A 26,625-nucleotide genomic window follows, 5' to 3' on the forward strand; every position below is an offset into this window, starting at 1 on the left:
AGGGGCCGGCTGCTGAGAAGTGAGATCTAGGCACTCTGCTAGGCGCTGGCACGGAGAACAGATCTGTGAGTTCCCCATGAGCATGAAGTGAGGGTCTTGCCTGCTGCTGGCCCACCACCTACCAGGTGCTCCCTAAATGTTAGAGGAGGGACAGGACAATGTCCAGGCCCAGGTTGGGAATCAGGGCATTCCAGGGCCACTGGAGCCATCTGGCTCCAACACAGAGAACAGATCCTCTATCCTCAAACCCCATACCCTGAAGGGCTCTTTGAATCCTGGCTCAGGCCTGCAAGTGCAAAGAGGAATCCAGGTGAGCGGGTTGTGCTTCTTTCTCAAAGCTCTTCTGCGGTTCTCTAGGAGATGCTGCGACACCCACGGGAAGCCATCTGCCTGCACATTCAAAGAGGCTGCGCCACTGGGACCAAGGGTCCTCAGTTAGCCAGCCAAGAGCCTGCGGAGCACCTATCCTGGTGTTTTCAAAGGCCCACATAGCCAGCTGCTAATAAAGCTGGGTCTGAAACCCAGAACCTGCCACCACCAGCCTCTTTTCTGGCCAAGGCTTGGGGAGGAGGAATGGCCTGGCTGGAAGTCCAAGACCCCACCTCTGCCAAGCTGGCAGGGCTCATGGTGCAGAGGTGTCTACAGGGACACTCTACTCAGTAAGGGCTGCTGCTGGAGCCAGAGCACTGAGCGGGCTGGGCAGGGCAGAGCAGAGTCTGCCAGCAGCTGTTTCCTGGGCTGAGTAGTGACCGTGGTGGAAGGGACCTCTTAGTTTGGGAAGGCGACCCCAACAGACAACTCAGCACGCTGTGGGCAGGTCATCTGTTCACCGGGCAGGCTTGAACTGAGCACCCACCCTCTCTGGGCCAGACAGTGCTGGGCACTGATTCTGCTGGAGTCATACAGGCTGTCCCTTGCCCTGTGACCTAGTGGGGGTACGAAGCTGGTCCTGTCCTCATATACATCTAGCCAACAACTGATACAAAGCCCTGAGTAAGCTCCCAGGGCTTGGAAATCATCAGGACAAAAGGTCCACCTGGGCTGGGGGTCCCGGAAAGGCTTCTCAGGAGGTGACAGTAGAGTCCAGGTCTGGGCGGGGAGACGGGGGCTGGTGGAGAGGGATGTTCCCCAGAGGCCGAGGGGCTGTGAAGCTGCAGCATTTGAAGATCAGACACAGACCCTGTGGCAGGAGTAGAGCCCATGGCTGACAGGAGGAGCTTTGAAATGGGGGTTACATATATATCTGTACAAGCTCATGCTGGCTCCTTTGGGGAGTACAGATTATAGGGGGGAATGGGCTGTGGAGAGGCCAATGAAGATACTGCTGCAACTGTTTGAGGGCTTGCCCAGGGTGGGGCGGAGGCTAAATGGGCTTGGGGGTCATTAGTAGCAGCATCTGCTCTTAGCCCCAGGTGCCCTGATGGCGACATGGGACAAACACTTTGGGTCAGGCATGTTGTAAATGCCCTGGCATTCATGCCCCCACCCGAGCCTTCTCCGTAGGCTCTGCCATCTCACTCTTGTTAAGCCACCTTCCCTGTACCCACTAGCCAGGAAGACTTCCAGATTGATCAGACTGGGCTGACGGCCCCCGGGGCAGCTCATCTGCCCCTTCCATTGTGCGTGCCACACATTAGCCCGACATAGATGCAGCAACAGAGACACTTGGTGGGTTTCCCTTTGATCTGGTGGCTTCACCCCATACAGTCTCGTGGCTTGTGTGTGCCAGCCCACGATGGAGTGCCTGCTATCTAACAGCCCTGCACTGCCTCAAGTGGTGTGCCCTGGGGGCTCACCAAGGCCCCCCCCAGTACCCCTGTGCGGAGGCCTCTGCCACTAACAGTGCTGGCTGGCAGACCTCATCTCCCTCCTAGAGAGAAGTCGACCTTCAGCTTACACATGTGTCCTGCCTTTGAAGCTGTGGTGTTTCTTTCTCTTTTGGAAACGAAGGAAGAGCCTTGTGTCAGGCAATTACCTAAACACAGCAACTGAGTTGTGCTTATAGGGTTTTTTATAAGGAGCGTTTATAGGGTTTTTTGGAGTTTATAGAACTGATATGGGGAGGGTTCTTTAGATTTAGTGGGTGAAAAAATGGAGGCCCTGTGGGTAAGGGGCTTGCTGAGGTCACAACAGCCAGCCTGGAGTCAAGCTTCTTTTGCCACTGAGCTGAGGTCAGGTGTGCTCTCCACTAGAGATGGGCTCTCACCTGAGAAAACTCCCCACCCCCTGCCCGCCAAGTTCCTGGGGTGTCCCAGGCTGCCCGGTTCCTGCCCCTCCAAAGCCAGAATGTCAGTGTGGGAAGACACACTCCACCTGGCGCTCTCCCCCTCAGGCGGGGTGGCTGGTGAGATGGGATGGTGGGGTGGTGTTTTCCTACTTTCCCCGAGAGGAAACAGCTTCCTTGTAGAGGCTCAGCCTGATTCTGCTCTCCCACCCAAACATAGGATTTTTTTTTTTTTTTTTTGTGGGACCCTTGCCAGCAGCTGGGGAATGAACCGGTGCTGCAGAGGCTGCGGGCAGCCTCACAGCCCAGCGCTCAACCGCTGCGCAACCAGGGGAGGCCCCCAAACATGGGAATTTTTAAGACCAGGAGCCTGAGATCAGGCTCTAGGTGTGCTGGGTGCAGCACAGGCGCTCCCCAGGCTAGCAAGTCCCCAGGGCCAGTGAAGAAGACAGAATCAGTCCCAGATGGAGGGGGCAAACACTTGATTGCTCTGTCACCATCTCTGCCTCATTGGCAGTGGGCTGGGTGACCAGAGCCAGGTGACCATAGTCGACAGCTGGCTGAGGTGGGACTCACCCAGCTCCCTGGTACCCCTTGGGTACCTACTATGCACACAGCTCTGTGCCTGGTCCCAGGCTGTGGCTCCCAATGATCTTCCTGTGGGAAGGTGAAGATGGCGGACAATCCTAAGCAGACTGGCTAAAAACAGACTTTGGGCCAAAAAGCTTGGGTTTGCACCCAGTCCCCAGTTGTGTGACCTTGGCCTTGTTACTACTTCCTCTCTCTGAACTTCAACTTTCTCATCTCTAGAATGAGGACGATGATGGACTCTACCCTGAACCCACGGGAGGCAGGAAAGCAATTACTGGCCCCATCTTTGGTGCAGATCCGCCCACCAGGGCAGCAACTGAAGCTGAAGGGCCCTGCTGTCCCCCCTACCCACCACTGCTGCTTAGGGAGCCATGATCAGGCGGGGCGTGGGGCCGGGACTCTGGAGCAGCAAAGGTGGCCCAAAGTGTTTCCTGAAGAGTGGGAGCGTGGTTCAGGCTTGCCGTGGGGACAGGAGTAAGGCACGCCAAGTGGAAAAATCCTCGGCCTAGAAAACCAGAGACCTGGTTGATGTGCCAGCTCCGCTGTGGCCCGTGACATGGCCCTGTGGTAGTCTCTCCTCACACGGCGCCTCAGTATTCCCTTTGCAAAAGGAAGGACAGGGCGAGAGCAGCAAGCTGCAGAGGATGGTTATATAACTTAATAGGATTACCCAACACAAAAAAATTGGGGAGACGCCGGAAGAGACGCACATCGACAGGCTTCCTCCGTGGGGCCTGCACCCTGGAGAGCACAATGTGCACTGTGTTTCCAGCAGCACATACAGTCCGTGGCCCCAGCTCCTTCAACAAGAGAGTTAGTTCAATCACATGGGGGGACTAAAGTCTGAGGAATCCGGGCAAGATGAGTGTCAGCGATTCTTCCAGCAAAAAAATGATTGTTCACAGCAAAGTGCTCACTGAGCAAGCTGTGATGAAACTCCAGCAGGGCTCTGCAGACTGAGAAGGACGCCGCTGCACAGCCGGGGGAGCTCGGGAAGAAGAGCTGCGGCTGCTAGGGCAGCGGTCAGGGTGGCTGCCCAGAGCAGGCGGGCGGGCTGGGCCTGGAGGGATGAGCGACCAAATGAAAGGCTCTCTGGTGAATCGCCAAGAACTGGGATGCATGGCCCTGCTGGGAATCTGCCAGGAGGCCCTGGTCAGGGTGGGAACTCCTGTCCTGCCAGGAGGGGCTTGCCCCTCAGCAGCCGGTGGGAAGGGGGTCTGAGATTCTGATGTTCTCTGCTGGAGGGAAACATTGGGCCTTGGGAAGAGAGTACATCTGAGGCAACCAGACAGAGGCAACAAGTTCCACAGAGGGTGTAGCGACTCCTGCCTGCATCACTGCCTTGTGGACAGAGCTCGTCAGGGCTCTTCCCCCGACTCAGACCCCTCAAGGCCCCACGCCACAGAGAATCTACGCACCCATGCCTGCCATGCAAGTCCATCCACAGTCCAGTCCCCTCCTGTTCTCCCCTGGCTGGAGCAGAACAGAAGCGGAGCCCTGAGAACGAGAGTGACCAGACTGGAGGGCCCGATGGGACCACACCTGGGTGCTCAGGCAAGACAGAAACACATGGGTGTCTTATTTATGTCTCTGATATCTGGAAGTTTTTGTGACAGCAGATAAGCCTGTATCCTGACTGACACATTATTTCTATTTTACAGAAAGGAAACTGAGGTTCAGGGTCAAGGAAACTGCTTGAGTGCCTAAAAAGGAAGATCCAACTTTTGACCTTATGCCTCTTTGAATCCAGAGTGGGCTCTGTGCCCCATCACACACAAAGCTTCCCATGGAGGACAGGGCCTGGTACCTTTGCCCATTAGGCCTCTTGCTGCAGGGCCAAACTCTTGGTTCCAGGGCGGCTGATGCCTGGGAGTCAAGGTGCTTCACCTTGCAGGGGCACAGACCCTGTGGAGCCCCCAGCACATACCCTGGCCTGCCAGGCTGTGGCCAGAGACCCCGGGCAGATGAATGGCCCTCTCTCCTGGGCCATTTGTTAGGGGAACCAGCTGGTCTTGGCACCACACAGGGAAGAGCAGCAGGAAGGAGAAAGGAAGGAAGACAGAGGGCTGAGAACGAAGCGGGAGAGCACCCACCCACAGCGCTGGGAAGGTGGACCTAATTTGGCAGTGAGCTATTTTAGGACCGTGCCCTGGGGACCTCAGGCCAGTGATGGAGGGGGAGGGAGGGCAGTCTGGTGCAAGTGCTCCTACTCCAGGTCTCTGCTCTGGAGCTGACAGCAGAGAGGAAGGTGAGAATCTTCTGCCAGCACAGCTTGGGCAGAGCGCTCACTGGGGGAGCCAGGAAGGGCCCTGAGGGTGTCAGCGGTGGCGCACACTGCACTGCAACCTCACCTGAGGTTATTTGATTGTCACAAATCTAGAATCATCCTCAGGAATCTGAGGCCCCAAGTGGTGGGTGAAAGAACACGGGATACCTAGGAGGGGCTGAAATCTGGGATGAGGGGTAGCAGTGGCTCTCTGGAATTGTGGGGCCTGGAGGAAGCTCCCCTGAGGGTTCCCAGAGCAGGGAGGCCAGCGCTGCCATATGCTAGGGCCTGGGGGTCCGCCTGCATTGGTTAAGCTGGTGGTGTAGGGAACCTCCATCCACCACCCTGGAGGCCTCAGTAGGATTTGGCAGACTCAAGCTGGACAGCATGCCCAGGGGAGTTAATGGTCCATGTGGCACTTGCACAGAGGTGGGGGGTGGGGCAAATCCTGAACAAAGCCCAGTTATCTCGGATGGACTGACTCTCTATTGCAGGATGCCTGCAGTAGTCACTTAGCTTTTCTCTTGCAGCATACCTATCCATTCTCCACAATGGGCCTCTTCAGAGGCAAGTCATGTCTTAGTTTTGCTTAAAACCTTCAGTGACTTCCTGCTGAGCTAGGAACAAAGACAAAATTCTTTCCATGGCCCAGAAGCACTTCTCACCTGTCTCCTGCAGCCTCATCTCTTACCACACTTTCCCCTTGACCTCTGACTTCCAGCTGTGCTGGCCTTGTTTAAACTCAGTCAGGTCTCCCCACCTCAGAGTCCATGCACACGCTGTTCCGCCAGCCATTCCATCTGCTGGAACATTCCCCAACTTCTCTCCCATTTGCCTCACTAATGCCAATCCCTTCTGCTCTCTATTGGATACCTCTTCCTCAGTGCAGGCCAGGACTGTTGGGCCAGGCCTACCACCAGCGAACACTCAGCTCCCTGCAGTTCCTGCGTGATGTCCATCTTCTCCCAGATCAGGCTCTGTGATGGCAGCACCCTGCCCGTGAGCCCAGAGCTCTGCACACTGCAGTAAACACTGACATTTATCAAATGAATGAATGAGTGAGAGAGACATGTGTGGGTTCTCCGGAGAGGAAAAGAGGCTTTTGGCCGCAGTGACAGAGGAGGAGTGTATGGAGAATGATGTTCCGAGCCATACGTAGCCCAACAAAAACAAACAAAGCAGCTGCCACTCAAGGCACGTTGCTCTGACGCACTGTGCCAAACCCCACCGGCACGGGGACACCTGACGGGCAGCCCTTCCAAGTTATGTAGAACCCTGGCCTGTTTTGCCAGGTGACTGTTAGCAGAGTTGCCCACCTCTCTCATTTTCTCTGTGGTCCTGCCTCTCCTCTCCCATCTCTACCTCTTTTGCCTCCTCTCCCAGGTCCTGCTGGGCCCTGGTTCAGGAGCAGCCACCCTCAATACCACTCCTGCAAAGCCACAAGGGGCCAGGGCTAAGGTGCATCCTGTCCTAGCCTGGAACCAACAGTTTTCTGGGAGGGGTGATGCCCCTCTTCGCCCTGTGGTGATGGAGAGGCCTTAGCACTGACTCTTCACTTTGGTTTGGAACCACTGTCACATCTGGGCTTCTAGTCATGGCACTCCACTAACCTGGCAGTGAAGTGCAGGCAAGGGGAAGATGGAAACAAGAACTGTTTGCTGAGCACTTACCAGGGGCCAGACACATATTTCCTTTTACCAAAAAGCCTCTGGGTAGCTATTACTGTAATTATCATCATTTCTCAGATGAGGAGTCTAAGGTTTAGTGAGCCAAGGTACTATAGCCCAAAGTCCAGTGCCTGGTGAAAGGCAGGACCAGGATTCAAGGTCAAGTCTCTGACTCCAAGCCTGGCCCCAGCCCTGCTCTCCTGCCTCCCTTGAGCACAACCCTTTGCAGCAACATATCCTCAACTCTAAAACGAGGTCCGACTGACACATGGCTCCTGCTGCCTCTTAGGGGCCTCCCTGTTTTTCCATCACCCCCATTGGGTAGACAGGTACGATGGGAGGCATAAGTGGACTGGGGGCAGTGTGTCCATGAGCCCTGCCGCCAGGGATCCTGGTTGGCCTCTGGGGCAGAGGCTGCCATCGGGGCAGAGGCTGCCATCGGGGCAGAGGCTGCCATGGGGACAGCAGCTTTGGCTCCAAGCCAAACTTGGTCATCTCACAATCCTGCTGTGCCAGACACCGCCTGGCTGGCCCTGGACCCACATGACATGAATCAGGCACAGCTGGTGACACGAGTCTCAGAGAGATTGGAGGATGGCTGCAGTGCCCTCCCCAGCATCCATTTCTTCTTCATTTCCTTTCTTGTGAGCTCCTGGTTTTCCTTTGGGGAGTTCAATCTCATCCCAGGAATCTCTCAGATAATTAAGATTATTGCATCCCTTTCAGCCAAGGAGAGACACCCAGGTTGGGGGGAGGTGCTGCTTAGGGAAGACAGAGAGATGCACCTTGCACTTCATAGGGTGCTCAAGGGCTTGCGTGGTGCGATGTGGCACAGAACTGCGGTAGCCATTTTCTTGCAAGGTGAGGGGGTGATTTTGCAGTCTAAGGTGAGGGCCACATGGTGGGACAGAATGGAGAGATGAAGAGAAGGCGGGGATACCAGCTGAAACGCTGGGGCAAACTCTATCTACAGCCACACTTCTAGACTTCTCAACAACTCAGCCAGTGTGTTGTGTCTTCTGTCACTTGTGACCAGGAATGTCCTGATTTATCGAGAGATGGGTCTGTGGCAGTGAGGTAAGACCTCTGTCTGTGTCCTCACAAATAAATAAGAGTGAGGCCCGCTGCTCCCCTCAGTCAATCTGCCTGTTCTGTTCCCCTCTCTGTCTCTGGTGAATCCTCTTACCCACTGCCCTCCCCATATCTCTGGCCTATACCCCAGTTCTTGTATGCATAAATAAAATAAATCTTTAAAAAAAAAAAAAAAGAAGGGCGAGGACTCTGAGGAGAGCAGATGAATGTGTGTGGTTGTGGGAAGGGCAGATGGGTGCTGGTTCCTAGGGAAGACATCCCTGACCCCACATGTGGGATGTCACCTCGTTCTTTCCCCAAACACACAGAGTAGGACCTCCCAGCTGAGGCCTCCCAGGCCTGCCCTGTTCCTCCCCACCCCTGGTGATTCTGTCTCACCTATGGTGCCTCAATAGCTAATTTCTTTCTCAGTCCCTGATGCTCTTCAACCAGATATCTCCATCCTATGGTCACCAGGAAGGAACCACATGGTCACAAAAGGCTCAAATTTGGGGTTGGCTCAAATGAAGTAATGACAGTCGGGGAGAGACTCCGGGGCGAAGGCAATGGTGCTGGAGCCTGGGCACTGCCACAGGTTCTCTTGGCAAGCACTCTGCTGTGAGTTCAGGTTTTCATAAATACTGTAACTATTTTTCAGGAAGAAAAATTATAGTATGTAACATTTCTGATGGGTCTGAGGTATTAATCTGTTAAGCACAGACATTTAAATTATACCACAATTTTGTGTTTGGAAATTTTCTATTTTTCTTTTTTTTTTTTTAAAGATTTATTTATTTATGCACACAAGAACTGGGGTGTAGGTCAGAGGTGTGGGGGTGAGAGGATTTACCAGAGACAGAGTGGGGAGCAGAGCAGGCAGACTGAAATACAATGCTGAGGGGTGAGACAGGAGAGGTCTGCCGCACCCTGTTGGTAGCTCCCTGGCCTGGGATCGAAGACTGGGGATCAGGAATGGAACTCAAGCTGCAGAGGCTGGTCACAGCTTGATAGTGCTTAGACTTTAATCTCTGAGCCACTAGGGAGACCCTGTTCTCTGCCTCTTTTGAGATTGGGAGGTCTCCTTGGCAGCTGTTTGCTACCTTAAAACAACTATTTTGAGCCTAGGGGAAGTAGCCACAACGTTCTCTCTCCAGAGGAGGCTCTTGACTCCCCTGTGGGGCAGCCAGGCAGGGGGTGGGAGGATGGAAGGAAAGGCTGTGTCGCTGGGCTCCCAGACACCCAGCTCAGTCCTGATGCTTGGAATCTGTGTTTGCATAGTTGTGACATTTTTCCACCATCAGAGCAGAGTAATTAGGGGCTTACAAGGGGGGAGGAGGAGAATGTGAACTAGAGCTAGAGCTAGAGCTAGAGAGACACAGGGGCAGGGAGTGGGGCAAGGAGGGAAGTTGGGGGGGCCGAGGGGGCCGCACAAAGAACCCTCATCCATGGTTTTCATTTGTTGCCTTTTCTCTTTTTAAATTTCCACATCCCTTTCTGCAAGCAGGGAACACGCAGAGCCCTGCAAGCACTCACCTCCTCAGCACTGCGGGGGAAGGGAATTTGGGGTGGGGGAGTTAGGAGTGGGGTAGATGAAGGTCAGGGTCATGGGGCTGGGACTGCGACAGTGACCAATGAGCCCAGAGAAGTTGGGGTGCTGGGAGGTTGAGGGAGCCAGGCCTGCAAGGAGTGGTCACCTGGTCATGCACTGCCCTGCAGTCACTGAGCCCTGGGCCAGGTGCACCTGGAAGCATCTTCTCCCAGAGACTCTGCCACCAGCTTGTGCTGCCAGAGCTTACCTGCCACCAGCCCCTTTTCTTGTCTTTGATGCTCCTGTGACAGCACTCGAGTTTCTCAGCCTACGTGGGGGCTACAGGCTGTGTTTATGCCCCCTCAAGATTCATATGTTGAAACCTAATTCCCAATGTAATATTAGGAGGGGAGCCTTCTGGGAGGTGACTGGGGGATTGGTGCCTTTACCAGAAAAGACCCCAGGAGGCCGCTTGCCCCTTCTGCCATGTGAGGACAGTGAGAAGGTGACCATCAACCAACCAGGAAATAGGCCCTCACCAGACCCTCATCTGTTGCTCCTTGATCTTGGATTTGTAGCCTCTAGAGCTGAGAGAAGTACCTTTCTGTTGTCTATGGTATCTGATAATGGTGTTTTGTTAGATCAGCCTGAAAAGACTAAGACAGTGGGAAAACAAAGGCAAAAGCTGAAGAAGAAACCAGGACCCACTTCTGTCACTGATGGAAAAGTAGTTCCCCTGGGAGTGCCTGTCCATGGGAGCACTGGCCCATGGCACAGGGACTCCTGCAGACTCAGCACGTCCGCAGTCAGGTTTTTATCTGGTTTTCATGACAGTCCATGGAGAGGGTGGCAGGAGATGACTGGCGCGATCTTTAAGCCCCTTCTCTTTGTCTGAGAGGCTGTAAAAGTCACATTTTGGCCTCTGTCAGCTCTTGGCTGCTAGGTCAACATGGAGAAAGAAGTTGGGCTGCCTTGCCTCTTCCTTCTCCTTGACACCTGTGAGAGCTGTGTCACCTGCCAGCTTGGAACCACAAGCACCCAGAGGCCCCCCAAGGGTGACCCTGCCCTGATGGCACACAACTGCTCAAGCAGCCCCAGGCCTCTTGGACCAGGAAACAACTGCTGTCCCTACTGTTTTAGGACCTTGTTGGTTGGGTATTCTTTCTACTGTGGTCACATATATCCTAATGCACCTAGACAGACATGGAGGAGCTGAGAAAGCCCTGCCAGTCACAGTGAGGCCCGTCACCACCCACATCCACGCAAGTGCAGCCTCCCTGCTCCTGCTTCCAGAGGAACAAGGAACAAGCATGTGGAGCTTGGCCTGGAGTCTCGGGTTGAAGGCTCAAGGCAGAAAGGACATGTACTTTCTCCCAGTCAACTGCTTTTTCCGACAATTTAGCACCGAAGGTGACTTCTTCAGAACGTCCTGGGGTAGCACGTTCAGCCCAGCACCTGACAGGAATGTCCACTCTGGGCCTGGATTGCAACCCTGGATATTCATGGAGAGGAGGACCCCATAGCCCAGTGTGATCCTCCATCAACAACAGTGCACCCTAGGGGCCCCCCAGGTGGTGCAAGAGGTTAAACACAACTCAGTGAAGCTATCCATCTGCAGCCACTGCAGCACGAGGTAGATTCCCAGCCAGCCAGGGAGCAACCCACATGGTGCAGCAGACCATGTCTGCTCTCTCCTATCTTGCCCGCTGCTGTTCCCCTCAGCAGTGTATTTCAGTCAGTCTGCCTGTTCTGCTCCCCACTCTGTCTCTGGTGAATTCTCTCACCCCCTGCACCTCTGCCCTATACCCCAGTTCTTGTATGCATAAATAAATAAATCTTTAAAAAAAATACAAGAGCACACCTTAGTCTGTTCCTAACATCTGACTTATTAAAACAAAGAATGGCCCAATACTTTATCAACATTTAGCAAAAAGGCCTTCTACTTCACCTTTAGAAAATTCCAGTACCCTGTTGAGAACCTCATCTGCCCTCACCAGCACCTCTTTATGCAAGAAGTGGACTTGCCATGTGTTCCTGTTTCCTATCGTTTCTCCGGGTGGACGGGCTCTGGGATGGTGCTAGTCTGCACTCCAGGCCCTATCAGCTCACGACACCTGCACCAGGATGCCTGCCTCCCCCCTTTTTATCATGCTGCCTAATCAGACTTTTCTAACCAGAGTGGTTACTTCAAGACATATGCTGATGCCAGCCAGTCTTTCCAAGCGCCTACTGTGTACTGGGCCCTGCTCTGAGAGCTGTCACTTACTGAGTCTCTTAATCTTCACACGACCTAGGAGGAGGTCACTATTATCTTGGTCATCATTACTCACCTCGGGCTCTGAGCTGCACTTTCATGAGAATAAAAAGTGCTGTATCCTGAAGTGTCTGCCCTTCTTGCCAGCACCTCTTGGGGACAGAGACTGGGTCTTCCCCACTGAAGTCCCCGTGCAGCAGGGGCTAGAGGCCTCTCTAGTCACCCCTGCTCTTGCTGTTGAAGAATAAAGAAGGTACAGAAAGGGGTCTGTTCCTTGTCTCTTGTTCCCTCCCTCGTGGAGGCGCCTGTTTAGCACAGGGGAGTCTGTCCCACTCACAGGCACAGCCCTGGCACCTGGCCCAGCACTTAGCCGAGGAGGCACACGCCTGCTGGATGAACGGGATCCCTTATAAACTTTCCACTGACGTCCGTCTGCAGAGGCAAGCACCATGAAGCAGTGCCAGGACATCTGGGGGGAGCCCACATTCAGCTGAGAAACCTAAGAAGACTGTAAGAAGGACATGCCCCCAAGGGACATCTCAAAATCTGAGATTTTAGTTCCTCTGCTTATCATCTTGAAAACTGTCATTCCTTTGAGTCAGTTTCTCCTTTTGGAAGAGGACCAGGAGAGTCACTGTTGCTACCCTGGGTGGAGGGAACAGGGGTCAGGTCCTGGGTTCCTTCTGGGAGGGCTCAAGCAATGGATGCTGCCCCAGGAGCTGGGCCTGATCATGGGGAGTGGTTGATCCTGCAGCACCAAAACCTGCAGAGCTGGGATGTTGGGGTGCCAAGAGGCCCCAGAAATCAAGGAGTCCTCCTTCTCATCCAGAGGTACAACCTCTACACATGCTCTACTTCTCTCTATATCACCCCTGCTGCCCCATACACTGTTTGCAAGATGTGAGCGCTTGGAAAATATTTGTGGAATGACTGACTGACCAAATGAAAGAAAAGAGCTTGGGTGGTTTGAGGTTGCCTGCTGAGAAGGAACAAGAACTGAGCCGTGATTCAAAACTTAAATTTTGGCCCTGGGTCTGCCATGTGGCCCTTGAATGAGCCCCTTTTTTGTTGGGCCAGCAGGAATGAGATGGTCTTGAATGGAGGGGTTTTAAGCTCCGTTGCTTTGGGCAGATGAAAGGGCAGAGCAGGGTCAGGCCCAGGTTGATATGTATGGAGAGTGCAGGGTCCGGACTGGCAGGCATAGCCGCTGCTGCCCAGCATGCCTCTTCCTGGCCTTGGGTTTGGGCATCACGGTGATGGGTCGGTGATGGGTCGGTGATGGGTCGGCTGTCACCTTCAGGACCCTATTCAGATCTCAGAGTCACCCCTGAGGCTTCTTTGTGCCCCAGAGAACTCAAGCAGGCACAGGTCAGAACACTCCAGGTTTGTGTTTCAGAATCCCTGCAAACCTCAGCCACATTGGGGAGACAGCACCAAAATATTTTCATGATTGAAAAAATGATAGTGTTCTGAGTGTCACTGTGAGTCTTAAATGTCAAGATTTCTTTTACCAGAGGAGATCCAATGACATTCTGGAAACTTGAGTGTGAAAGTTGACTCTGCTTTTTCACAGTGCTGCCGTGAGCTCCAGGCACGTGGTTCTGGCCAGCTTCATCTCCAGTTCCACATAGGCCAGCGCCTCTGTTTCTGTGAGTGGAGGTACCATGTTCTCTGCCCCCACTTCCATGCAGCCACCCTGGACTAGCTGCGGGAGTGAGGGGGTGCCGCTGAGGGGTCAGGTGAAGCTATAGAACATGGAGGGCATGTGGGCTAAAGGGCTCTTTGGCTGGGCCCTTGCCTAGGATGGGAATGGGTAATTTGGGGTGTTTTATTGAGAAACTCTTATTAGGAACTTTCTTCTCCCTCTATGCACACTAATTCTATCAAAGTCCTTTCACACTAAGAGTATGTTTTTGTCTTTATATGGTGGATGATGGGAATGCCTTTCAGAGAGTGCACCCTATTTATTTGGGGTCCCTGGGTGCCCTTTGGTCACATGCTAATATGACTAAGCTGAAAAATACAGATTTCACCCATTCCTCACTTAACTGCTATCTAGGATAACCCATCAATAATTTATTAAAAATATTAATTTTAAACAAACAAAAGATTAAGAACGAACATATGCTGAGAACTTCCTATGCTGGGCACCATCCTAGGTGCTTTATAGGTATTACTTCCTCACACTGAGGGCTGGCGAGGTTAAATAATTCACCCAGGGTCTTTGGGCTGGTGGTCAGTAGGATTTGAACCCATACCGAACACGTCTTGTGTCAGGCACTGAACTGGATGCTGGGGGGGGGGTGGGGTGGGGGTGGGGGTGGGGAGAGGATATCCTGAAGGAACTCCACAAACAAACTCAGGTATTATGGACCCCACCCTACCCCAGGCAAAGAGATCCAAGGCACCAACAACTGCAAACCCCATAATGTTATCACCACCAAGGGGAAGGTTGCTGGGAACTGAGAATGGAGTAAAGCAGCCACACTTGGTATATAAGCAGACATGTGGGCCTTGTGTGGTGGTGGTGGTGGGGTTCCCTCAGTTCTTCGCCAGCTTTCAGTGTGTTATTGGGGTCCCAGCTCAGCGGAACTGGTAGGACGTTTTCACCATTTACCTCTCTTTCTCCCTGAGTCATTCCTTTCTTCATCCCCCCTCTTTAAAAATCAACTCTTTAATAACCTTTTTTTGGGGGTGTACCTGTGGTTGAGTCTCATTTATAAGTTCCTTTTAAACACACAGGTGAGGACCTACAGTCAGGCCAATCTATTTCACAATGAGGTTCCCCTATAACATGTCCTCAAGGAGTTTATGATTTAGGGCAAGAAACAGGCATATGAGCAGGATAACAAAAGAAAGTGAGAGTATTTATGTTATAGGGCAGGGAGAGGTGCACTCCAGATCCCCCCAAAACCTGCCTGCTCCAAATGGGTTCTGCCATCCGCCGCATCAACACAAAACATAGGAGGCTTTAATGGGAAGGAACTTTAATACAATTAGGAAACAATACAGGAAAGGCAAAGACTATAGTTTCTAAATCAAGCACCCAAAGTTACCCATCCCTTTGTGGGTAAAAATCCACCCAAATGGGATTGGCCCAGAGCAAGGCCCCAAAGCCTGCCATAAGTCCAAAGCATCTTCCAGTGGGGACCCACAGAAAAGGGTCAGAGACAACCAGACAAGCCCGGAAGGAAAAGAGCAAAATCAAAATCAAGATAAAAGCTGCCACTGTCACCTCCCCACGGGTCTCATCCACATCTGTGTCACCCCGTCCACGACCAAAAGACAAGCACAGTTTCTTCACGTGTCTCTAGGCCCCATGTGCCTCCTCCAGGTTTCCTTCGGCTCCATCCTGCTTCCTTCCTCAGTCTCCTCTGCAGCTTCTTCTCTCCCTGCTCAGCTCCACCCTCCATTTGGGTGGGGCAGGGAACCTGGAACCTCCCCCTTTCCTGGGGACCACCCTGTTACATTTACAGCTGAACAAAGCCTCACACATATTCAAACATTACTTCTTTGCTATTCCCCGCTGGTTTAAAATATATTTTGCTTACGCACGTATATACACGGAAAAGCACACACCTTTTTTATATACGTGTGTGTGATAAAATTCACTAACATGGGACTGTTCATAGACCTTCCCCACCCCCCAGCTGGTCCAGTGAATGCTCTAATCCTGTAATTGTCCACTTTCCCCAATCTTTTCATCCTGCCTCTGAGTTTAGGCCAGTTCTGTTCAACAAGTTTCTCTGCTTTTGTGATGCAGATGAAGGCCCTGGGCAGAGGACTGAGGAAGGAGGGGGAGACTTAGCTCAAAAGGTTAAGACAATTTACATGATAATGTGCTGGAGGGTGAGGAGGAAGGAAGGGAGGGGTGAGAGAGAGGGGGACAGAGGGAGGAGGAGGAGAGGGAGAGTTGGAGGGAAAGGGAACAGATGGAGAAAGGAAAAGAGGGAGGGGAAGAGGGGGGACACCTAATAATTTGCAGAGAGGAGGTGGGGGGAGAGACGGGGAAGATTAGAGAAGGGAAGCCTTGTAGGCCTGGGATCGAGCAGCTCTGAGCAACTTGGGGAGATGAGCAGAGAGGAAGAGTCTGGAGACCCAGCCCTGGGGACAGGGCACCTGGTCACCAACAGTTGGCCAGCTGTAGGTAGAGCTAATTGGAGAGTGCTATGAGCCCTGGGCCCCAGCCTTCCCCACAGGGTACAGTTCAGACTGAAGGTTTTCTCTGGTCTCACTCCTGCACTGATCAGGGCCTTGGAGTATGCTGGTGCCTCTGTCCCTTCACACTCCCGTGGCTGGTTAAGTTTTATCACAAACATCCCTTCCAGATTCAGGGGAATCTTTCCCGGGCTACGGGCCCAAAGTAGCAGCCCCAGCCCCCTGCCCCTGCAGATCAGTCTGTCACTCCACCCTGCTTCACAGGTTGACCATTGTTGAGACTGCAGTCACCTGTTTGCTGACTTGCTTGCTTTCTATACCTTTAGGCAGAAGGTTTGCTGAGCACAGGGACAAGAAAGGACTGAAGTGAGGGTGTCCTTGGTTCTGAGCTACTCCCCACACAAGTAGCCCTTTGGGCCTGTGTCTATCCCATCAATGGGGAGAAAACTGAGGACACTTCTCTCCTGCATAGGGTACACGAGCTCAGCTCCCCAGTCTGCAAATCCAGGCAAGCTGCTCCCTAGAAATAGGTGTGCCGACTGCCTGGGTCACTTTGGCCTGGATCTTGGGTCAGTTTTCCTTTCCTGCTCCTCACGGGTGAACTAACATGGGAGAAGGAGCATGAGTGAATGGAAGGCTTTGCCAGTCAGGTAGATTGTGCCTGGCCAGCCTGTGTGCCCTGTACACCTCAGCCACCTGTCACCACAGGGCTGGGCTCTGACTCTGTGGTTCTTGGTGGATGCCCCAGGGACCCCCACCCTGCTCTTAGTTTCCCCTTTCCAGTGAAGCCTTCCCCAACCTTCCACTCAAGTGCTGATTAGACCGGGAAATCCCACAGAGGACAGACAGTCAGAGGCTCCAGGGCCCCACAGTGAAGTCCTTACTATCTCCTACTCAGTTCCCGAGCAATTGCCTCACTATTCAGGATAAGAACATGAAAAAAGTTCCACAGGAAGAAATTATGTTTCTAAAACTGAAGGAGAAAAGCATTCCAAAGTCGCACTGGCTTTTCTGGGCTGTAATCAGGGCAGGGGGACTTTGGAAAGGAGGTTAGGTGGTTGAAACGGGTGAGCATGGCAGTGGATACACACTCTTGGAAGATGCTGTGGAACACCTGTGAGTGTCTGTGGCATCTGTGTCTGTGGTGTGTGTGTGTGCGTGCGTGCACACGCACGTAGCAGGCGTACATGAAGCCTTTCGCCCAGCATCTGCCATCTGTTACATGAGACTCTGGCCCCATGCTCCTTCCTTGGCCAAATGGAGTGAGAGGGACCAAAGGCCTGTGGGAGGCCCCATGTCTGAAATCAGAACAGACATGTCTTGCTCTGGCTTTGATGCCTAAGTTAAGTGAAATGAGTTAATCCAAATAAAGTGCTTTTCGCCATGCCTGGCAGATCCATAAACGACAGAGTGGTCATTACTATGGAAATGAAAGACACACAGCAACCATCTTGGCTAGTTCTGAGGACCTGAGCAGATATTTGCTGACTGGTTGGTTGGTTTCTCCAGGCACTGCTCCCTCCCACTGTGCTTACTCCAGTATCCCCAGTCACAGGGCGCAGCACCAGGCCCCTGACACCAGAAGCCCTTAGTGAGTGCTTCATGGAAGCAAGACTGAAGAACTAGCCACGCCCCCCTTTTTGCCACATACTCTGACTCTATGACAAAAACCAAAGAGGCTTCGCCCGCTCCTGGGGGAGAAGCGCCTCCTCTGTAGAACCAGGACAGACTAGGCCTCCCAGGGGAGCAGCAGCAGGCGCCCCAGTCCTCTGGTGGCACCCGGCTTCCTCCCCACCCCCCAGGCTGGCCTCTGACACACACTGAGCCTCTGATTCCCCAATACCCGCAGGAGCCAGTATCTTAGTGGGGCCAACTTTGCCCCCATGAAAGTAGGATTTTGTGCATAAAATACTGAATTTTACATTTAGAGCTATCTGTCATGGGTGATTTATAAGACCCAGAGCAGGCAAGGATAGTTTTCCTCTGTAGGGAGCTGATCTGTAGCTGACAGGATGCATCTAGAACCACAGTGGAATCACACATAACCAGAGAGGATGTGTCCATCCCGAGCCTCCCATGCAGGGACCTGGTGCCCGGTGGCCTCTGCCTACTGCCCTTCTCCAGGATCCAGGACCCAGGGGTAGGTCACTGGAATGCAGAATCCCACTGGGGACAGAGAGCCACTTTCGAAAGAATTCTGAGACTGTTTGCCTCTCTGCCTTCCTCCCTTTTATTTAGTTTTATTTAACTATATACAGCCAGCGTAGCTGTATATAGTTCCGTCTCAGAGTTAATGCAATTGTTTGCAAATAAAAGGCTTTTATATACTTATTCCATTCACCACTTAGCAGACACCTGGCAACTCAATTGAAAAAAAGTCCCTGTCCTGGGATGTCAACTTCCCACAGAAAGGAGGGCCCTGAGGCACTCAGACCCACAGAAAACACACCCCGTGGGGTAGAGCAGGAAGAGTCCCTTCTGATGGCTGCCCCCGCGTCCAACAAAGCAAGGAGAGCTCTCCTAGGGCGGGGAGACAGGCACAGGCAGGGTTTGTGTAGCATGTGGGAGGCCCGCTCTACAACACTCACCAGCCCTTTCTCATCCGCAGAATAAACCCTGCAATTCTGTGGCTGTTGCTTTGTTGGCGACTCTGCCATGGCGGTCTGCCCCCAACAGGAGCCCTGTTTGACTGTGTCTGCCAGCTTGGCTGGTGTGCAGGCCAGGTGGCTGCTGGCCTTCCCATAGGGCAGCATGGCATTGTCAAAAGGACATAGGTTCTCCCTGGGCTCAGCGGCCTACCTTTCTCTCCTTGTCACCATATTCGATGCCCAAAGTGTCCATGGCCCGGACGATGGCTGCCAGGGACTGGATGGTGTTGCTGTAGACCACAGGCTTGTACTGTTTCACGTCTTCTCCAGAGAAACCATCTTCGTGGATGATTCTAGAGAAAACCACACACCACAGCTGGTAAGTGCATTTGTCCAAGGGAGTCGGGTGGGAGAAGCCCCCAGGCCAACCTTTTAGTTTAGCTAGCTGAGGGCTAGGTCCAGTTTAGGATGATCAATTACTGAGCTGTGGCATTAACATCATAACATCTGAAGGGAGAATCTACCTGAACTACCAAAAACACATCTGAAGAACAGAAAGTTGGGAAATAGCAATGCAGCCTTTTTATATTACTTCTAGAGTGAAAGAAATATCAGTCAACAAGGTGCTGAAAGCCCACAGAACACAAGGGGCACCCCAAGTATTCAATAAATGTTAGCTATTAATATGATGAAGCAAAGCTCAGGGCCTCTGCTAAAATATGCAGCCAGGGGTACATTGCTGAAGGCTCCTGCAAGAGGCCTACAAGTGGATTTTCATTCACAGAAAACTCAGTGGTTTTTTGTTTTTATTTTAAGATTTTATTTATTTATTTTAGCATAGAAGAACTGGGGTGCAGGCCAGAGGTGTGGAGGTGGGCTAAGAGGATTTACCAGAGACAGAGTGGGGAGCAGAACAGGCAGATTGACTGAAGAACACTGCTAAGGGGAGCAGTTGAAGAAACAGGAAAGGTCTGCTGTGCCATGTGGGTAGCTCCCTGGAGGGGGATTCAAACTCAGGCATTTGTGGTGGGCCCTCATGGTGGTAGCACTGAGACTTAACCCCTAGGTCACCAGGGAGGCCCCAAAACTCAGTGATTTTAAAGAAGGCTGGACAACTTATTTAAAATAAATCAACTTCATCTTTGACAACACAAACATCAACAGAAGATGTCTGCCTGATCTTTCAACCTGGGCTTGGACTTGACTACCATGTCACCTTTTTCTGGTGGCTCTCATCAGTGACACAGAGGACACAAAGGAGACCTCACAGTTGGCAGAGGTCACGTTCTCAGGTGCCTCTGAGCTCAGGTTAAGGTTAGACACGCCCTAAGGTCCCTTCTCCCTGCACGTGACGGACACTCAATAAATGGTCATTGCTGACAAGATCTGGAAAGGAGTGGAAGCTAGAAAAGGGATAAATGGGAACTCTTTAAATGGCAAGAGCCCTCTTATAGTAGAACTAATTAAGAAAGACTGAGAGAATGGGTTTTAAGACTAACATCCAACATTAGTCATCCCCCAATAACTGCATAAATAATTTTGCGGTCACATTTTCAGCCCCAGATTGAATATTACTTGTACTATGTTCATTTAGCAATACAACAGCTGAGACCTCTCCTCCACTTCACCACCGCCCCTTTCCATTCCCTTAGAGCAGAAGAAAATTGCAATTATTTTTTTAAAGACAGTTTTATTGAGATATAATTCACACACCATACAACTTATCCATTTAGAGTGGAAATTCAGTGTTTCTTAGTATAATTACTAAGTTGGGCAAAGATCATAATTTAGTTTTAGAACATTTTGTCTCCCTCCCCCACCCCCAGCCCCTGTGCCCATTATAGCACATTAGTATCTCTCACCCCAGCAGTAAATAACTACTAATTTACATTCTGTTTTTATAAAGTTGCCTGTTCTGGACATTTCATATAAATGGAACCATCCCATAGGTGGTCCTTTGTGACTGGTTTATTTCCCTTAGCATGCTCACTTTAAGGTTCATTTGTGTTTAACATGAATCAGTGCTTCATCCCTTCCTACTGACAAATGACATTCCATTGCATGGATGTGCCACTTTTCTTCTACCCATAAGTCAGGTGATGGACACTAATGACTCCTCTTGTCAACAGATGTAGGGCTGGGTTGTGGATCTTAACATTCTCTAAGAAGCATATCAGCATGACCCCGTCCACTCTAAGCCCATTTTTTATAAGTCCCTTGAAGGAGGCCACACCTAGTCCACACCACAGGTGTACTACCCTGGAAGGATCCTGCAGGGAATTGCTGGTTCCCATTGCAAACAACCAGAAAATTGGACAAAGTACAGGAGACAAGCACTTTCAGACCCTGGAGAAAAGACAGCAGGACTGTAATCCCAGAGAGAATGGAAATGAAAGTGGCAAGTCCTGGGTTTTACTGCCTGAAGGTGTTTACCAGCCCAAGGGCAGGAGGGAGAGAGAACACAGCGGGTGTGTGTGTGTGTGGGGGGGGGGTGTCTTCCTGAGCTGGGGAGATCCGAGTTTGGGAAGGCTGAGGTGGCTGGGATCTGAAAAGTGGAATGAGAGCGAAAACTACACACACACACAAACACACACGCAAACACATGAGAGAGAGAGAGAGAGAGAGACTGACTGACTCAGAGATGCCCGTGAATCCTTGACTGAACAGAATGAGGCTTCACAAGCCCCAAAAGGAGGGAGAATCAGGAAGCTTGTAAGTTGAACGCTTCCCAAAGCTCACTGAAGGCTGGGAAATGTTCACATTCCAAACAGCCAGAGTGGACAGTCCTTGCTGAACCGTAGGGCACTCTGCAGAGACCCCTCATGCTTTGCTAGTAAGACTAAACTCAACTTACCCCATCAGAGTTTAAAATAAACTTAAAAAAAAAAAAATCCCACTGAAAGAATAAAGGCCAACATTCTTTAAATGAGGACAACAAAATCCAGACGCTTAATTTAATATTTATAATTTCTGGCATCCAAGAAAAACTTCCTGCACATGTATGCGAACAGGCGGGAGAGCATGACCCGCAACCAGAATAGCCGGTCCATGGCCGCAGATTCGGGACCAACAGAGGAGATGGGATGAACACATAAGAATTTGAAAGCGGGCCTCCCTGGTGGTGCAAGGGGTTAATCACCGCACTATGGAGCAATCCACAGCCCCTGCAGCACCAGTTTGATCCCTGGCCAGGCAGAGAGAAACCCACATGGAGAGGCAGACCTCTCCTGTCTTGCCCGCTGCTCCCCTCAGCAGTGTAGTTCAGTCAATCTGCCTGTTCTGTTCCCCACTCTGTCTCTGGTGGATCCTCTTACCCTACTGCATCTCTGGCCAGTACCCTAGCTCTTTCATGCATAAATAAATAAATCTTAAAAAAAAATAAAAGAGGGGCTCCCCTGGTGGCACAGGCAGTGGAGCACAGCATTGTGAAGCTGTCCGCAGCCTCTGAAGTGCTGGTTCAATCCCAGATGGCCGGCGAGAATCCCACATGGCGCGGCAGACCTCTCCTGTCACCTGCTGCTCCCCTCAGCTGTGTATTTTGTCAGTCTGCCTGTTCTGTTCCTCGCTCTGTCTCTGGTGAATCCTCTCACCCTCCCGCGTATCTGGTCTGTTCCCCCAGTTCTTGTATAAATAAATAAATAAATCTTTAAAAAAAAAGGAATTTGAGGGCCTCCCTGGTGGCGCAGTGGTTGAGCACTGGGTTGCGAAGCTGCCCGCAGCCTCTGCAGCGCTGGTTCGATCCCAGGCTGCTCCCCGGCCACAGGAGGAGGGTCCCACATGTTGCGCAGACCTCTCCTGCCACCCGCTGCTCCCCTCAGCAGTGTACTTTGGTCCTTCTGCCTGCTCTGCTCCCTTCTCTGGCTCGGTGAATTCTCTCACCCTCCTGCGCTTCTGACTGTATGTACCCAGTGCTTGTATAAATAAATAAATAAATCTTTAAAAAAAAAAAAAAGGGAATTTGAATTTGAAAGCGCCTATTTAAATATTTTTGAGAAATTAAAGGAAAACATGGTCATAACAAGGAGAGATATGAAAGATAAGAAAAAACTGTGGTATGTCTAAAGATGAAATTACAATACGTGAAGTAAAAATTTCACGGTATGGGATAAACACATTAGACACAGAAGATTCATGGACTTCAATATACAGGAATGAGAACTATATGAACTGAAGGCAAAAAGAAGAGAAACGCTTTGTGATGTCTCCTCCATATGCAAAAGTAAAGCTTATGGGACTGTGGGGCAGAGGATAGGCAGGGGTAGATGGAGACCCATTGCTGAAAGTCTTACACAGGGAATGGTATGATGCTCCTTGAAAGCAGCGTGAAACATGAAGACACAGGACTCAAGCATAGAACAACAACTAAAAAACTATAAAAGATGGGCCTCCCCGGTGGCGCAGCGGTTGAGCGCTGGGTTGCGAAGCTGCCCGCAGCCTCTGCAGCGCCGGTTCGATCCCCGGCTGCTCCCCGGCCACTGGAGGAGGGTCCCACGTGGCGCGCAGACCTCTCCTGCCGCCCGCTGCTCCCCTCAGCAGTGTACTTCGGTCCTTCTGCCTGTTCTGCTCCCCGATCTGACTTTGGTGAATTCTCTCGCCCTCCCGCGCTTCTGACTGTACCCAGTGCATGTATAAACCAAACAAACAAATAAATAAATAAAATAAAACATGCCTCTATTAAAAAAAAAAAAACTATAAAAGAAAACCAGATGTTCCTCAGTTTCTATGACTAGACTCTCCTGGAGGATGGGACCCTCTGGGTGACCTGAGGGGTGCAGTGGAATTTGCTGGTCCCCAAGATCAGCTCCCCCAAGAAATCAGGCAATGAAGTTTGCACGTGAAGCCACAGGCTTTGCCATGCCCCAGGGAACAATATAGAATCCTGGCTGCCTCCAAGACTCCTTCCACCAAGGGGTGGGGCCATTACTTTCACACACACTAATATCATTAATTTTTTGCCACCTAATAAGGGAAGGAGGGCAGGCTCTTATTATACCCAGCTGACAGAAGAAGAAAACGAAGCTGAGATTAGGTAGCAGGTTGATGTCTCTCAGCAGGTAAGTATCCAAGCTATGAGCAGAACCAGCTCCATAGTCTACTCTACCACCCCTCGATCCACAGGCTGGGCTCCTTCCAGCACCTGGGAGGCCCAAGATGAAGCAGCTTCATTTGAGGCTTGAAGAAATGATACATACAATTTGGGGAAACTGCTCAAATCATAATAATTAGTTTTATAGCTTGTTCAAAACTTAGCTTAAAATTGGGCTTTATCTCATGGTAGAATTTTTTATCCCTTTCTCCCCCAAACTATAAAGTAATAAGTACCCCAGCAATAAGAAATTTGGACCATACAGAACACCAAGAGGAAACAGTATTCCTAATCCCATCACTCAGAGAGAATCACTGGCTTTTGTGTAACTCCTGTAGCACTTCTCCCATGCCACCTCTTCCCCTTCTGTTTCCCCTAGCACTGGTTTGAGTCAAATATTCTTAAAAAGTATCAAAAAAGACCCTTTACTGCTCTATTTCCATCTCACTTCAGAGAGGCAGAGTAGCGCAGTGGTAAGAGCTCAGGAGTCAGACTGAGTGACGCCAGTATCAACCACACAGTGAGTGTGTAACAGCTGCTGGCTGTTAGTAATGATATCTTCACTCTGGAGTCTAAGTCCCCCCAAAGGAATTACCATCATTTGTGGTATAAATAAAGCAAAATAATAAAAGCAGCTAATGTTGAGGGTTTACTCTCTATGCTAACTGCTTTCTGTGCACCTCATTTAATCTTCAAGACAATCCTTGGCAATAAGAAATGTGGACCTCCTCTTTGCAGACGGGGACCCCAAGGCGCAGAGAGCTGAGGTCAGAGAGCTGATGTCAGTGGCCACCGAGGCCCTGCTATGATCAGGAGGATGCTGAGAGGTCTATGGGGTCCCCCCACTCCAGAGATGTCACACACCAAGTGAACACCAGCACACCTCCGACAGTTTCAGCCCAAGGAGTCCGGCAAGGACAGGAAGTGCCTGGCATGGGGTTGGAGAGGCAGCCTGGGGGAGGCTGGTCTCTTGGGACAGCCCTGATCTGCGTCGTGGAAGAGACAAGCTGGAATCTGGAGCCGGAGCGAGGCTGACAGTGACCCCCTAGCAACAGCCAGAGGCATCTCACCCTGCCGTAGCCCCAGAAGAACGGATGCCCCTGTACATGATGAGGACCAAGGGCAGAATCAAGTGCCAGACACATCGTCTGGGCCACTGGATCTGGCCATGCTCGAAGCCTGTCTCTACACTTTGCGTGACAGGAGCCAAGTAAATTCTCTGAGTTTTGCATAAGCTAATTTGGCTTGGGTTTCTATCCCCAACAACCAATAGCATCATGATGAGAACTTGTTTTGTGCCTTGGTATCAGCAATCATTGGAGATCATATCCTAGGAGGTTTGTTTATTGATTCTGTCTTTCTGGCAGCCCATCAGTCTTCGGAGGTCACACACTGCATCTCGACCATCTCCGTCTCCCTTTTCACACTTTCTCACAGGGCCGGCCCTGGACAGCACTTAGGAAAAGTGGGACACAAGTGCACAAGTCCCCTCTCCAAGGAGCTCACCAAAGTGCCCAGATGCTTGTGTGTGTGTGTGTGCGTGTGTGTGTGTCTGCCAGATTTCTTAAGTCTGTACAGGCAGGGTCACAAAGGCAGGCCAAGCTAGGTGCTCCCCCAAAACTTGGGGACTCTAGAGGGGTGTCTGAAGCCACCAAACCAGAAAAGACATGGGGAACAAGCAAGACCTGACTTGGTGTTCAACTTTGAAAAGAAGCCATTGGCTGGACTCTGGAAACCCTGGATTCTGAAAATCTGGTTACAAAAGCGAAGGAGGGGATCTCAAGGGGGAATGGGGAGAGAGGGCGGGGCTGGCAGGCCCACCTGCCTGAGCAGGTCTGACCTTTTAGGGACAAGACAACAAAAGAGGGACCCCACTTCCCCTGCCTTCAGTTCCTCTTTGCAGCTTTGGGGACCTGCAGGAGGCCTGGGAGTGGGCTCCCAGCTCTCAGTGCAGGCCTGTGCTCAGCTGCAGTGAGACTTCCAGACCTAGTGGCCTTATATGGTCACAGAACTGCAGGCTTGAGAGCTGGAAAGGGACCTTAGAGGATCATCTGGCACAGCGGCCATTCTCCTTCTCTGAATCACAGATGCCTCTGGGATTGTGACAAATGCACCCTTACACCCAATTCCTGGAGATTCATGAACACAGAGCTTCAGCTGCTTGAACCCATGATTTTTCATACCATCCCCAGGTTGGATCAAATGTCCCCCACACCACTATCTCCGTGTATCAGCACCGGAACTCTTTCTGTTCTCCACATCCCTCTAATGACCCAGAGGAAGCGATGCCTCTGGAGCCACTCAGCTGTGTGACAGGAACTTCCTCAACATCGTGCCCTCGGGGGCCTCAGCTTTCCTCGGGTAGGGGCCTGGTGTTATTAAGGACCCTCACTAGGTGGTCAGGATCAGGTGAGTTAGTACCTATGGGAGCATGCTTGGCATAACATGTACCCTGTTGCTCTATCCATTAATATTATTATTATTGTCACACGCAGTGAATGGACAGAGGAGTAAGTGTGGGGTGTCCCGTGTCTATCCTCTTGAAGATAGGAGTGACCCAGGTTTAGGGGGCAGGAAGCGGGGAGGCCATGGGAGGAAGAAGCGAGGAGGAGGAAGCAGGTGGCAGCCCGAGGGGAAGTGGTGCCAGCCCAGGGCCATTCTCCAGCCTGGAGCACAGACTCTGCTCATTCATCAAATGAGCAGCTCCTTTCCAAGAAGCAGGGGTGAAAGCTGCGTTTCCTGATTTGGGGGCTGCTTCACGATGTTACCAAATGTGCTACTGCACACGGCTGGGGAGTGGGGGGTATTCATAGGCCAGTGGCCCGGCTGGGTCAGCACTCAGCACTTCACTCGGTGACCACTGACACCTGGGGAAACGTGAGCAGCCAGGGGACATGTCCCTGAGCCAACCCCTCACACATCTTGAATCAAACAGCTAAGATGCCAGTCAATGGGTGAACCCCATTCTGGCAATTGGGGCCTCCTCAGAGGCGATGAGAACAGCAGCCTTGGGTGGGACAGTAATATGAAAAATACCAGTCACATGATAGTCAGTGTCCTGGGCAGCACTTCTGTATAACCATGTATGAGTATGAACGTGTGTGTCTGAGTTGTGTATGTGTGTGGTGTTGGAGGGAGAAGGGGTTGTGGAGGGAGAAGATGGGAGAGACAATGGATGTTAGGGGAGGATCC

General features: G+C 51.7%; 1 protein-coding gene across 2 annotated transcripts in view; it reads right to left on the bottom strand.

Annotated features, from left to right (window-relative positions):
- Window positions 1–26,625, bottom strand: part of GNAO1 (G protein subunit alpha o1) — a gene marked incomplete at both ends in the record, with an annotated part of 161,017 nt that overhangs the window by 58,516 nt on the left and 75,876 nt on the right. For both annotated transcript variants that reach the window (XM_084257839.1, XM_084257838.1), the window contains one exon: window positions 18,559–18,700. In XM_084257839.1, coding sequence (XP_084113965.1) covers window positions 18,559–18,700 — 142 coding nt within the window. The remainder of the gene's footprint in view (window positions 1–18,558; window positions 18,701–26,625) is intronic.

Source organism: Talpa europaea, assembly GCF_964194135.1.
Source record: "Talpa europaea genome assembly, chromosome: 16".
Lineage (NCBI taxonomy): Eukaryota > Metazoa > Chordata > Mammalia > Eulipotyphla > Talpidae > Talpa > Talpa europaea.